This window comes from Pantherophis guttatus, chromosome 4 (assembly GCF_059756535.1).
Source record: "Pantherophis guttatus breed Tessera chromosome 4, ASM5975653v1, whole genome shotgun sequence".
In the NCBI taxonomy this organism is placed as follows: Eukaryota; Metazoa; Chordata; class Lepidosauria; order Squamata; family Colubridae; genus Pantherophis; species Pantherophis guttatus.
In genome coordinates, this window is record NC_142066.1 from 63,014,303 (window position 1) to 63,029,075 (window position 14,773).

A 14,773-nucleotide genomic window follows, 5' to 3' on the forward strand; every position below is an offset into this window, starting at 1 on the left:
CAGAGAGTCAAACTCTTCCCAGATAATGTTCTCAAGACTATTCCTCATCACCCTGCCCGAATCTACCCAGTCAGAGTCCAAATCCCCCGGATCTGAGCGATTTTGTCATGCAGATATTGTCCGAAATCCTCGGCCCTGCCTTCCAGGGGGTCCTCCCGCGCTCCTGTATGAAGCAGGGAGCGGGTCACCCTAAACAGGGCGGCCGGACGATTCTCTGATGACGCAGTAAGAGCGGAAAAGTAATTAAACTTTGCTGCTTTTATTGCCACTAGGTACGTCTTAATATGCGACCTTACCAGTGTTCGGTCAGATTCAGCGAGACTGGCCCTCCAACCGCTCTCCAGGCATCTTTTCCGGCACTTCATCTCCCTCAGCTCCTCGGTGAACCAAGGAGCCGTGAGGGATCGGCACCGGGTCAGAGGCCGCAAAGGCACGACTCGATCCAAGGCCCCACCAGCCGCCTGATCCCAGGCAACCACCAGGTCTTCGGCCGAGTCGTGTGCCAGATCCTCAGGAAATGGCCCAAGGTCCATCTGGAATCTATCAGATCCATCAGGCGCCTGGGGTGGACCATCTTATTGGCTCCGCCTCCCTGCGGCGGGGTGTAGCGGTTCGAAGATCCAGGCGAAGGAGCGAGTGATCTGACCATGACAAGGGTTCCATGTCTATATACCCTATAATAAGACCATTCAACCACTGGCCAGAGACAAAAATCAAGTCCAGAGTGTGCCCCCCCCCTGTGAGTGGGGCCATGAACTAACTGGGTCAGGTCCATGGCTGTCATGGAAGCCGTGAACTCCTGAGCCATCTCAGACGTTTCATAACAGATGGCAAGTTGAAATCACCCATGACCATAAGCCTGGGTGTATCAACTGCCACTGGGGCTATCACGTCGAGTAGCTCAGGCAGGGCTGTTGCCACGTGGCAGGGAGCCAGGTACATAAGCAGCAAGCCCATCTGAACCCCATGACCCCATCTCACAAAGAGGCATTCACATCTGGCAATCTGTGGCACAGTGGTCTCCCTCGGACTAAGACCTTCTTTAATAATAACCGCCACCCCCCTCCCCTCCCCTGAGCCCTTGGCTGATGGAATGCTCTGAAGCCTGGTGGGCACATCTCGACCAGAGGGACCCCTCCCTCCGGTCCCAACCAGGTCTCCATAATACCTGCCAGGTCCGCTCCCCCCTCCTGAATAAGATTGTAGATGAGGGAGGCCTTATTTACCATGGACCTGGCGTTGCACAGCATCAGCCGGAGGCCCAGGTCCTGAGTATCTGAGCCACCTAGTATCCTAGAGGAGCCTTGGGGACCGGGGCATGCAATTGCTCTCAAACAGCAAGTGTGCACCCCCGACACATGATATGGTCCCCTGCTCCTGCCATATCTCCCCCTCCCAACCACCATGCTGATGGTACATTCCTCATTAGGATGGCCCTCTGTCCCCTCCCCAGTCCCTCGTCCTGCACCCTCCAAACCGTTACCCCGTGCCGGGCTCGGCTCTGACCTTGGATTACCCCCCCATCCCCTTTGGTCGTCCTCCCAGTTCCCTTTAAAAAATTATTAAAAACCCTAATTAAAAAATCCCTCAATCCTCGCTTTAAAACATGCCACCTCTCGGGGCTCCAAAGCCCGTCCTTAAGGTAGGCCTTTGATAAAGTGGAAGGCCATCGCCATGAGAGGGGGGGCATCTCGCGCAAGCAGATCTGCTGAGGTATAAGCCATACAAGTGTGATGAGGTAGAAGAGGGGAACTCTGGGTGTCAACGATAGTCATAGAGGCGAGCGATGGCAATATGGTTGGACATGAGAAAGCTGGGGCCCCTTCACTCTCTCACAGTGATGGGGCATCCAGGTCAAATAATTGCAATGCAGGCAGATGGCCACAGCCGCTCTCTCACAGCGGCTGGATGTCATAGTCCAACAAAAGTCACTCTTTTCCTGCAGATGGAACAGCAGTCATTGACCTGGACTCTCAGCTTCTCCTTCCAGCCTACATTCTCCCTTCCCCTGAGCCAAGGCCAAAGGCTGCTTGAAGGTATTCCTGCTGCTTGAAAATTTTATGGTCATACAAAAGATGAATTCTTCTGAATTCACTGACATGTTTTTTTCCCAAAAAATATTTTTTATTTCTGTATTTTCAGCCTTTTACTTAAGCCTTTCAGCCACCTGAAAGGAGTCCAATCCACTCTTCATCTATAGCTGTCAATTTTAGTTTTCCTTCCATCCTTTCTTTTTTACAGCCTAGTCAAGGAAGGCACAATAAAATAGGGAGAGGAATATAATTCAAAAGTATATGAAATATTAACATTAATTCTTACTCAAGACCTTTTTGTATAAACAATAGATAAAATGTAATCCGAGGTCTATTGAAGAATCTTGAGTATTAATGTTCACTCCTCTTCCAGGCGGTGACGTCAACGTGTCTGGGATGAAGAGAACAACGCTCTGTTCTTGAAGTCCCAATATTCCTAACCAGGAAGCCGATCGAGGCACTATTGATCCTGGAGAGATCAATTGAAAAAAGAGGAGTCTTCAAGGACTTCGGAGAGAAAAGCAATCTCCCCAAAGGTTCAGGAGAAACCTCTTAATTCCAGCTAGGAAAAAACCAGCCATCTTGGCTGGCCTGAAGCGCTGGCAACCAAAGAGTGGGAAGCGAAAATCGAAACAATAGATCACATCAGTAAGAGACGTAAACAAGAGAATGAGAAAATCGAAGATGGTACAATTATAGAGTGGGAGAAGTGAGCAGAAAGAGTGAGACTCCAAGCAAACGGTGATTGACAGCCAGATAAGCGAAAAAGTGACGAAAAAATGAGAGGAGTGGAAGAAGTATCTTGGACTGACAGTGACAACGTGAAAGGAGAAGGAGCGGTAGAAACGGAGAAACTCCAGAAGCTATACCAGCAAAAGAAGTGTGGAATATAAAACAAGTAGACTACACAGAGAAAAGTGCTTTGGATTAGAACTGAAAGTGTGGCGTATGAAATTGGAGAGCGGAAGAAGCAGCAAGTGACGGGAGGTGGTTTTGATAGACAGTGACAACGCGGAAGGCGAGTGAACAGCTGAGATAGAAAGGTATATTACTCGCATTTGGATCTTGGATCGGAAAGAGGATTGGACTTTAAAATAAATAGACTGTGAAAAAGGATTTACAAAATAAACAAAGTAAAAAGAGAAAGTCTTTTGGATTAGAGCGGTGGGTGTGACGAGAGAAACGAGAGAACAGGAGAAAGAGCGAACAATAGAAGGTGACTTTGACAGAGAGTAACAACGTGAAAGGTGAATAAACGGCTGAGATGGAAAGCTACAAAACATACAGTTAAAAATTGGACTTAAAAGAGACTTGGAGTTTAAAGTAAATAGACTGAAAGGGGACGACACTCAAAGAATAAAGACGGTGGGATTGACAGGAGTTATTAAAGTCAGAAAGAGCGATTGGGGGACTGACTCAGAAGTGTTGCCAGTGCTGGAGTGATATATAAAACAGACGTGGAACTTAATGAACCGGAAAGAGTGAACTAAATATTTAAAAGTGTTATATTTGGACATTTTGAGTTTTGGATATTTGGATACTGCAGACAAGGATATTAAAAAATAATTGTATAAAGCAAAGAAGAGGAAATGATGCAAGAGTGAAATAAGATTGCAGCATAGAAGAATAACGAACAATGAGCAACGAAGTATATATAATTGTTTAATTTGAATAGAATTATCTATTAACTATTAACTACTAAGAGAAATTAACTTTGAGAGTTTAGACTGTTATTTATTGCTTAAAGATTGAGATATACCTACCTTATTACTATTTATATTAATTTCTTGCTTATTAATCTATTTATTCTACTTATCTATTCAGTTATTTATTTTAAATATTAGGAAGTTTAGCATTATATATTTATCGCTTTAGATTGATCATATATACCGTGTTAGTCATATTAAGAACAAAGTAATGAATTGCTGAAATCCTAAACTTTTCCCCTACTCCCCTCCCCCTATTTTTTTGTTCCCTTATATAAGGATATTGAGAAACTGAAACTTACTAAATTTTGAATAAGTATATGAAAAGCGTTATAGAAAAATATATTGTGTGACAGAGAGGTTAAAGTACGCACTAAAGGAATTTATTTATTAGAGAGATAATACTAATACAGATAAATTTACAAGATCCTTATTATTGATTGCTATTTTAGAATTTGTATATCATACAAGTCAAGCACTAATATAGATACATAAATTTAAAGACAGTAAGTGTATGAAATTTTGGGAAAGTATAATACAAAGAATAAAAATAACAAGTACAAGCACAACTATAACTAAGACAAGAAACTTTGAACCAGACACCATTGACTGCGCAGCAGATTGATATCTCCTACGCAGCAAAGACAAATTGACACTATGTTAGGAGTAGAGAAAGAAAAGACAACTTCCACTTTTAATATGCAAAACATACAATCAGTGTTAACAATGATACAGGAAGGAATGAACAAAACACAAGAATCTATTGCAAACAACCATGAGAAAACAAGGAGAAATCATGAGGACCTGAAGATGGATGTGGGAGAGAGAAATGACAATATCAAGAGAATGGACGATATAATAGAAAAAATACAGCAGAATATTGTGAAAAATGAACAAAGGATACAAAAGATGGAGGCAAAAATGGAACAAAGATAAGAAAATAGAAATGTTGGAACAAAGCCAAGTGTCAACTAACAGAGAATTGGAAGAGTCAATTACGTATCTGGAGATGGAGAAGGCATCTTTTTACGTCAGGTTCCAAAACATAGCAGAAAGCAAAGATGAAGACCTAGGAGAATTAATGGCAGGAATTATAGCAGAAGCAACCCAGAGAGACAAAGAAGATATCCGAAGGGACATGGACGAAGTCTATCGAGTACACACAAATTATGCCCACAGGCGCAAACTACCTGAGGAGGTACATATTAGATTCACAAAAAAAAAAAAAAAAAAACCCATAAAAGAAGATATTTACAAGAAAATAAGAGATGAGGCAATTTTATACGAGGGAAAAGAGATAATAACGCTTAAGCAGCTTCCAAGAAGAGTAAGAGACCAGAGGAAAAACTATAATTTCCTAACATCACAATTAAACAAATATAAAGTAATGTTCTGCTGGCTGATTCCGGAAGGTATATTAATCTCCTGGCAAGAAAAGAAATATAGGATCGACAGTCTGGAAAAAGCTCAGAAATTTTTTGACCAACATTTTGTGCTAGAAGAGGAGCAGGAAAGTAGAGAAGAACCAGAGAACAAGAGCCAGGAGGAACAGACTACAGAAGAAATGGAAAAAGAACAAGAAGAAAAGAGAAGAATGGAAAGAGCAAGAATCGAAAGAGAGGGAGTGAGGGAAAAGACACAAATCATAACAAGAAACACAAGAAGGCATAGAACAACGAATAGATAAGAGATAAAAATGGAACGGGAAATAAAGATGTTCTCAATCAATATTAACAGATTAAATGCACCAGCCAAGAGAACTCGCACATTTACAAAATTACAAAAATTGGAGATGGATATAATAAATTTACAAGAGGTTTACATTAAGAAACACCATCAAAAAATATTAGAGAATCAAAGATTAGGAAAGCTATATACCTCACTAGCAGAACAAAAAAAGAGAGGAATTGCAATATACATTAAGAAACACTTAAATAAGAAACAAATATACACAGATGAAGATGGAAGGGTCTTGATGATTGAGATACAAACAGAATTAAAAGCAATATTATTGATATTGATTTACGCACCAAATGGAAATCAAAATGAATTTTTCAAAAAAATATATAATATAATTAAAGACCTGGAATATGAAAATATTTGTATTATAGGAGATTTTAATTTGATTACGGACATGGAAAAAGACTATCATAGTAACAAAAACAATAAAACTAAGAAAAAGACTCTTCCAGATACATTTAGAGATATGGCACAGGAATTACAACTTCAAGATGTATGGAGAGAGGTGAACAAAAAAAAACAACAATATACATTCTATTCTATCAATTGTGGTCTAGAATAGACATGGCCTGGATGACTACAGAACTCAGAAAAGACGTAGGGGAGGTTGAAATACTGACAAACACGTGGGCAGATCACAGTCCAATAACAGTAATATGGAAAGGGTATCGAAGGAAAAGAAGATGGATGATGAATAAGGAAATACTAAAAGATAAAGATTATCCACAAATGATTGAAAAAGAAATGAGTATATTCTTTCAGATAAATACAAAAGAACAAACCTCACTCCAAAATTTATGGGATACAGCAAAAGTCTATATAAGAGGCTTGACAATCGCATATATGGCAAAGAAAAATAAAGATAAACGACAACTAAGAGACAATTGTTAACAGAACTTAAAGAGTATGAATCAGAGTTGCAGAAAAACTTCCACAACAAATCAATCCAAGGAAAAGTAAATCTCACAAAACATAAAATTAACTTAATCACATAAACAGAAATCGCAAGGAAAATTAAACTAGCAAAACAGAATCATTTTGAATACGCAAACAAAACAGGACATTGGCTGGCTTACAGATTGAAAAAAGAAAAAGAAAAGAACAATACACCAAGTGCAAGATGAGATAGGAGAAATGTATCATAGAAATGAAGACAAAAAGCGAATAGCAAAAAAATTTTTTTTTTCAGAATTTATATGAACAAGAAGAGATCATGGAAGAAGATATTAAAAAATATTTAAACAAAACAGATACTCAAGGATTAGAAGAAACCCAGAGAGAGCTACTGAATAGACCAATCACCATGATGAAATTAATAGAGGCAAGAAAATAATAATAATAATAATAATAATAATAATAATAATAATAATTAATAATAATAATAATAATAATAATAATAATAATAATAATAATAATAATTAATAATAATAACCCTCCAGGACCAGATGGCATACCAACAGAATTTTAAAAAACATGTCAAAACCCAATGGATGAAATTCTACTTCAAATTTTTAACAATGCACTTTTAAAAGCTACAATCCCCAAATCATGGACGGAAACTATCACCACACTCATTCCGAAAGAAGAAACAGACCAAACACAAATCATAAACTACAGGCCAATATCACTTCTAAACGTAGATTATAAATTATTTATTTTGATTATTACAGAGAGACTGAAAAGAATAATTAATGAGTATATCCATTCGGACCGGAACGGCTTTATTCCAAAAAGACAATATGAGACTAATAATTGATGTCTTAGAATACTATGAACAAAATTTAGACAAACAATTGGCATTAATTTTTTTGGATGCACAGAAGGCTTTTGATAACTTGAATTGGAAATTCCTTATATTACAATTGGAAAATATGAAATTTGGCAACAAATTTTTAAATACGATTAAGAAGATTTACTCCTCTAAAACTGCAAAGATAATGATAAATGGGGACATGACAGAACAATTCAAAATATTAAAAGGAGTGAGACAGGGATGTCCCCTGTCTCCCTTATTATTTATATTAGCCCTAGAAACATTATTAAATAAAATTAGAAAGGACAAAGAAATAAATGGATTAAGAATCAAAAAAGAGGAGTATAAACTTCAAGCTTTCGCTGATGATGTGGTCTTTATCCTAGAACAACCAGCATCAACAGGAAATACATTGTTAGCAAAAATAGAAGAATATGGAAAAGTAGCCGGACTTAAAATTAATAAGCCAAAAACAAAGGTACTAATGAGGAATCTCACAAATCAACAAGAAAAAGAACTAGAAGACAAATTGGGAATACAAGTAGTAAAAAAGGTAAAATACTTAGGAATCTGGCTTACTAACAAGGATCATCAATCAGGGAGGATAATTATAATAAATTGGCAAAACAGATTAAAAAGGATTTAGAAATGTGGAGCAAGCTACAATTATTGTTCCGGGGAAAGATCACATCTATTAAAATGAATGTATTACCCAGAATTTTATATTTGTTTCAAGTAATCCTGATAAAACCGGGGAAAGATTTCTTCAAAGACTTTAATAAAATGATTGCAAATTATATTTGGCAGGGGAAGAAGGCAAGGATTAAAATAAAACATCTACAAGATATACAAGAGAAAGGAGGATTAGAATTAACTGATTGGGAGACGTATTATAAAGCTGCATCACTGATTTGGATAAAAGGCTGGATAGAACTCAAAAATAAAAGAATATTAACAATAGAAGGTTTTGATTTACAAAGAGGTTGGCACGCATTTTGTGGGAGGGAAAAGACAAACAACATGGTTATTTTCAACAGCATATTATTAGAGAAGCACTGTTTAAAACTTGGCAAGAGGTTAAAAATGTACACTGTGATAAAATTCCAGAACAGATATCGACCATGGAGGCGCAGATATACCCCAATGTCATGGATATGGATAAAGTGAAAACTTATAAAGACTTGTTAAACAGCAGAGGGGAACTAAAGTCAAGACAAGAACTGAAAGAACAGGGTACAAACATTGACTAGTGGCCATATTTACAGATAAAATCCAGGTACAAAACAGACCTGGTAAAATTTGGATTCCAAAAAGAGCCATATGAATTAGATAAAATTTTACAAGGGACAGATGATAAATTGATAACCAAAATTTATAATTATTTACTAAGATACAAATTAGAGGAAGAAGTGGTCAAAGAAAATATGATAATTTGGGCGAAAAATTTTGGATATAACATTACACTGGAAAAATGGGAAAAACTAAGGAACATAAATTATAAATTAACAATGTCTGTACCCTACAAAGAGAACATGTACAAAATGTTCTATAGGTGGCACCTCCCTCCTGCTTGTTTAGCAAGAATGTTCCCGGATACCTCCCCAATGTGCTGGAAAAGCAAACTGCAGAAAAGAACCTACTACTACATGTGGTGGTCTTGTCAGAAAGCAAAGCAGTTTTGGCAGGCAATCAGGATACAAATAGAGGAAATCACACACCAGAAAATAGAATTGAGACCAGAAACCTTCCTATTAGGAATAATCACAGGACACTATGAAAAAGAAATAAAATACCTATTAATTAATTAATTAATTAATTAATTAATTAAGCTTATATGCCTCCCTGTCTCCAGAAAGGACTCAGAGCGGCTCACAGCAATAAAAACGGATAAAATCTATATTAAATGTTAAAAACCATTAAAACTCCCCATTAAAAACCTCCTCAGTCCAATCCGGCCTGGCGAAATAACCATGTCTTAAGGTCACAGTGGAAAGAGTGCAGGTCAGGGGCCACCTGGAGCTCCAGGGGGAGTTGATTCCATAAGGTAGGTGCGCCCACAGAGAAAGCCCGTTCCCTAGGAGTCGTCAGACAACACTGCCTGGCCGACGGCACTCCAAGGAGCCCTCCCTGTGGGAATGCACCAGGCGATGGGGAGCTGTTGCTGGCCGCAGATGGTCCATCAGATACCCCGGGCCTAAGCCATGTAGGGCTTTATAAGTGATAACCAGCATCTTGAATCTCATCCGGAGGGCAACCAATAGCCAATGCAGGTCGTGCGGCAGGGGTGTAACATGAGAGTGTCGGGACATTCCAATCACTGCCCACGCGGCCGCATTCTGCACCAGCTGAAGCCTCCGAGTGGTCTTCACGGGCAGCCCCATGTAGAGAGCGTTGCAGTAGTTGATCCGGGAGGTCACAAGTACATGAGTGACTGTACGGAGATCACGGTCCAGGTGCAATTGGCGCACCAGACGAATCTGTGCAAATATCCTCCTGGTCACGGTCGCAACATGATCTTCCAAAATCAACCGTGAATCCAGGAGGATGCCTAAATTGCATGCCCTTTCAACAGGGGGCAACACCTCACTCCCTATGATCAACGATGGAATATTCCCTTGGAACCGAGATGCCAGTACCACAGCCACTCCGTCTTGGCGGGGTTGAGCAGAGCCGCACCGCTTCCAGGCACCGGGACATCACATCGAGGGCATCACTGGGCTGGTTCAGGATGGATATAAAAAGTTGGGTATCATCAGCGTACTGATGATACCTCACCCTGAAACCATGGATGATCTCTCCCAGCGGCTTCATATAGATGTTGAACAAAAGGGGAGAGAGGACCGACCCCTGAGGTACCCCACATGTGAGGGACCTCAAGGCCGACCTTTGTCCCCCTGCCAACACCGCTTGCGTACGACCCGAGAAGTAGGAGGCGAACCACCGAAGAACAGTGCCGCATTAAGATACCATGGTTGATGGTATCGAAAGCTGCCGAAAGGTCTAATAGGACCAGGACAGAGGAATATCCCTTGTCCCGAGCCCTCCAGAGGTCATCCACCAGCGCGACCAATGCCGTCTCCGTGCTGTACCCGTGCTGTAATTATTCATATACTAATGGCAGCATGGATAGTTTTTGCTCAGAGTTGGAAGCATGAAGATATACCAACAGAAGATAAAATAATTAGCAAAATCATGGAATGTGCAGAAATGGACAAACTTACAAAAGAAATACAGGAAAAAGAAGAAACCGATTATTATTTAATATGGCAGAAATGGTATAATTGGCTGGAGAAAAAGAAAGGAAATTAAATGAATAGGGATACAAAAGACAGGACATAACCCATAGATAACAATTGAGTACTAACTAAGGAATATAGTAAATTAAATATATAGATGAGGGATATAAATAGGCAAAAGATAGCCATAAACATATAGAATGATTACATATAGAGATGATGTATTAGGAATATATATATATATATATATATATATATATATAATATTTAAATATATTGATATATAGATACGAACATAAATATAATATACTGATGTGACAAGTTTAAAAAAGAAGTTGCAAAGACTTGATTCATGTTTATTTGTTGTGTATGTTTTATTGTATGTATGTTTGTATTTTTTGTATTTTAATCAATAAAAATTTTAAAAAAAACATTAATTCTTACTCAAGACCTTTTTGTATAAACAATAGAATGAGGCCAGATAAAATGTAATCCAAGGTCTATTGAAGAATCTTGAGTATTGATGTTCACTCCTCTTCCCCATAATCTGAGCAAAATAAGAATCTCTAATTCATTACACTATTAGTTGTTAAAATTTGCATATCAAACAGCAAGGACATATGAATACTTGATGATAGCTAGTTCTAAACAGATTATTCTGGGTAGTAAATTAAATTTAGAAGGGTTTTGTTATTTAATATTGAAATGCTTAGAAAGAATGTCCAAATGTATTCTGACTAAGTAATAATGCATCTTATTTGAAACACTTGAATTATTTGTTCTATAATGGAAACTATTTCATTGTAGGGAATGTATACAATATACGTAATCTCTTGAATGAAGAATGTGTCGTCCTCTTCACACAGTTGAAAGGAAAAGGTTTGAAAAAATGTTTTGTTAGATTTAATTTTAGTTAAAGTAGATATATTGAAATCAAATATGTAAATTCATGATTAGCTTAAGTCCCATTGAGGCTTTTTGTGATAAGTCTGAATACTCTGCCTACGTGTAACTTGCTATCTTTTCAGACCCATAACTCTTTATTTCTAACTTGCAATGTGGGATTGTTACTAATCTTAATTATCTCACTCCTATCCTTTTCCTCTTATGTTATCTAGTAGTTTCCCTTCAAGTTCTTAACATCTTAAGATCTTAACTTTCTTCAGCCATTTTAACATCTTAAATTTCCTCAGCCCCCCAAATTGTAGTTTAAATTTCTGGCACAAAAACTGGGTTCTCAGTCTTTTTGTTTCCGTTACTTGTGTTAAATTTTAAAAAAACTTCTCTGTACCTGTATCTAAGACACAAGGTTTAATAAGATTATAATACAAAATTGTCCATGAATTCTTGATTTTATTTTGTTTATTTGATTTCTAGCCTCTTAAATCACAGTATATATTTATAAAATAGACTACATGCTTATTTCAACCCCCCTGTTGTTTTGTCTTTGGGCAGCAGGTTTTCATAGCTCTGAGCATTTTTAATATTCTGTTTTAACTCAGACATAAAAAGTCTTCAGATTATCAAAAAGAAGTATTTATTGTGTAAAATGTTGTGAAGATAACAACGAAAAAGAACAGTAAGGGTGAATCAGTTTTACGGTAAAGTTAGCCTACTTAGTTTGTATATTGCTAGAAATGTTTCAAAGATTTACCATAAGTCAAGTCACATAACTTAAAACTACTTTAATCACAAGCTTAATATAACAAAACAAGGGTTCTAATATGCAATGCTAATGCAAGCTATAAAACCTACTTTGCTTGCAGAGATCTTGAAATATTTTTTTAAATTGTTGGCATAGTGGTAGAATACCTGGGGATAAAAGTTTGGGTCTCCCTCAAATCAAGTTTGTATCCATGTGGGGGTATTTTTGGCAACAATACAAAATGGAAATTTTCCATTACCATCTTCTGGTATCGGACTGGTGTATGTATGAGGCTGTTTTTATTTTTTTATTTTTGGGCTAGTCTTTTGCCTAGGGATTTCCTACAGGTCAGACCCAGTTTAGCTTTTTTGAAGATCAGCCAAGACTGTCTTGATACTGCTACCTGCTGTCATGGATGTTGAGGACTTAATATATGTCAGAGATTATCAGGTGATGATTCTGAGCTATCAAATTCCTTCATATATCCTTCTGTGCTTTTTTTTACAGAACTTCTTGACAACTAGGAAGTATGCTTATGGAGCAATTAATTTCCGCATAAGAAACTTGGAACTTTTTGAGTTTGGGAAGACTAATCTTCACTATATCTCAGATAACTTAGAAACAACTGAATTATAAATACAAAAAAAAAGGGAACTGACTAACAGAAGTGACACATTTAGAAAAAGCAGCATGGTTTTAATCACCTGATAGGTGTAAACTTACTGCATGGGAGGAGAGAAGCTCTGCAGTAAATGAGCTTTGCAGTAGTAACTTTCATGCAAAGTTGTGAAAAGATTAAGTACCTGAGTAAATATAAAAGATTAATCTCTTTTACACTTCTGAAAAACTCAAGAATCTGCCTAATGTTAAACAGAAGGGAAATTCCTTGAATTCAGTCATTCTTGGAAATTCCTGATTAATTTGAAATATGTTCTTAAGTTTTTGTTTTTATAGCTTTACTGGACCTCTGTTTTGAATATATGGACATTTTTGTATAATAAAAAACAAGGGAAGGCCATATTGAAGATGTTTCTCTTCTGCTTGAAATATATAATTTGCCTAGTAAAACCTGGAAATGGCTTATAAACTGTAATTAAAACACAGAAATAAAAAAAGATTTTTAAAATATAGTGAGATAGATATTGAAAAAGCAATATATTACTTGAAGGAGCTCTTCCTCTGATTTTAATTAATTAATGAGTGAGAAAATATCTTGCTGTTTAGTGCATATCTATAAAGTATGTGCATTTAAATTCGAAATATTTTAGATGTGACTGTCATACTCAGATGACAGCATTTTAAGTGCATGTTTATTTCCAATTGTTACAAATAATTTGATTTAAATTAGCATTAGAGCTATAGGTTCTGCTTTTACTGTCTAATGAAATGATTATGTGGGAGAGCTAACGTAATTGGAAAATGTGAAAGATTTGTATGTTAATATAAATAACCACATCTTATTTTCAGAAAAGTAATCTCTAATGTAAACTTGAACCCATAATTCTTGAATCAGCTTGAAGATCACCATCTGCTTAAAAATTGAAGAATTCTTGAAATCTCTTTTTTGCCCAGATGCCCTCTAGTTCTACTGTTTGCAGTTAGGGTATAAATGTTTTTCATGGCTATTTTGTACATTCTGATGGTTTATACATTCTATTCTGATGTGTGTGTTTCTTTAAAGTAGTTTAAAACATTACGCAAAATTAAAGTCATACTGTTAAAAATATATTTTATGTGAGTTTCTCTTGAAATGTAGGAAGTTTTATTTCCAGGAATATGGCATGAATGTTGTCAGATTTGTTCATATTAACTTTCTTTGGATTTGAATGCTGCTTTCAGTTGCTCAGTAGATTGCCAGCTGAAATGTTTATTGATTTTATTCTCCCATTTTTATTATTTTTTGTATATATATTGTTAATCACACTTGTGTAGTCTGATTTTTCAAAGATTGCAGTTTTGCTGTATGATAAAATTTAGGGAAAAAGCATGCTTCCATAGTATTTTGCAGCACAGATTCTGGAGAAATAAAAATCATATTTAAATAGAGTACGGCAAAGAATACATAAATTATTGTGAGATGTAATTATTTTCCTGTTAGATTTACTAGCCTCCTAAGTAGACCAGACAGGAAATACAATGAGCTAACTCTATGTTATAAGTCTATCTTAATTGAAATTTGCAGGTCTGAAAGTACAAATTTTCTGCCATCTTTTTATTGTCTGATAAGTTAGGATAGATCCTAAGTTTCTTTAATTGATCTTTATTAAACTACAGCCTCCTCCCTCTTTATCCAATCATTCCCTAGTCAGGACTCCTTCACCCCACCTCACTTCCAAGATCATTCCCAAATTCCATTACATATCTGGGTTGGTAGATTTTGTTTCCTTAATTCAATACATTCTGATTAAATAATTCTAATGGAGATATAGAGGTGTTTAATCGAGGAACTGATCTAAGGCCGAAAAAAGTTTAGTCTGATATAATTCACAACTAGATGCTTAGCCCTCCACAGGAATCCCAATTTGGGACTTAAGTCCCAATTCCAAATCCCAATGGTCATGTGACCATATGTCAGGGGCTCAGCAAAACTGTCCTATAGTGAATAATGATCATAAAAGTCACTTAATGAAAAAGATCATAAAATCACATTGGTTACGGAA

The 14,773-nt window shown here is 37.0% G+C and overlaps 1 protein-coding gene across 9 annotated transcripts in view; it reads left to right on the forward strand.

Moving 5' to 3' along the window:
• CENPC (centromere protein C) overlaps positions 1 to 13,837 on the forward strand; it is a 70,853-nt gene extending 57,016 nt beyond the window's left edge. For all 9 annotated transcript variants that reach the window (XM_034416294.3, XM_034416295.3, XM_034416300.3 and 6 more), the window contains 2 exons: positions 11,276 to 11,347; positions 12,621 to 13,837. In XM_034416294.3, the coding sequence (XP_034272185.1) occupies positions 11,276 to 11,347; positions 12,621 to 12,637 (89 nt within the window). In that variant the 3' untranslated portion in view covers positions 12,638 to 13,837. The remainder of the gene's footprint in view (positions 1 to 11,275; positions 11,348 to 12,620) is intronic.
• Positions 13,838 to 14,773: the final 936 nt, after the last annotated feature.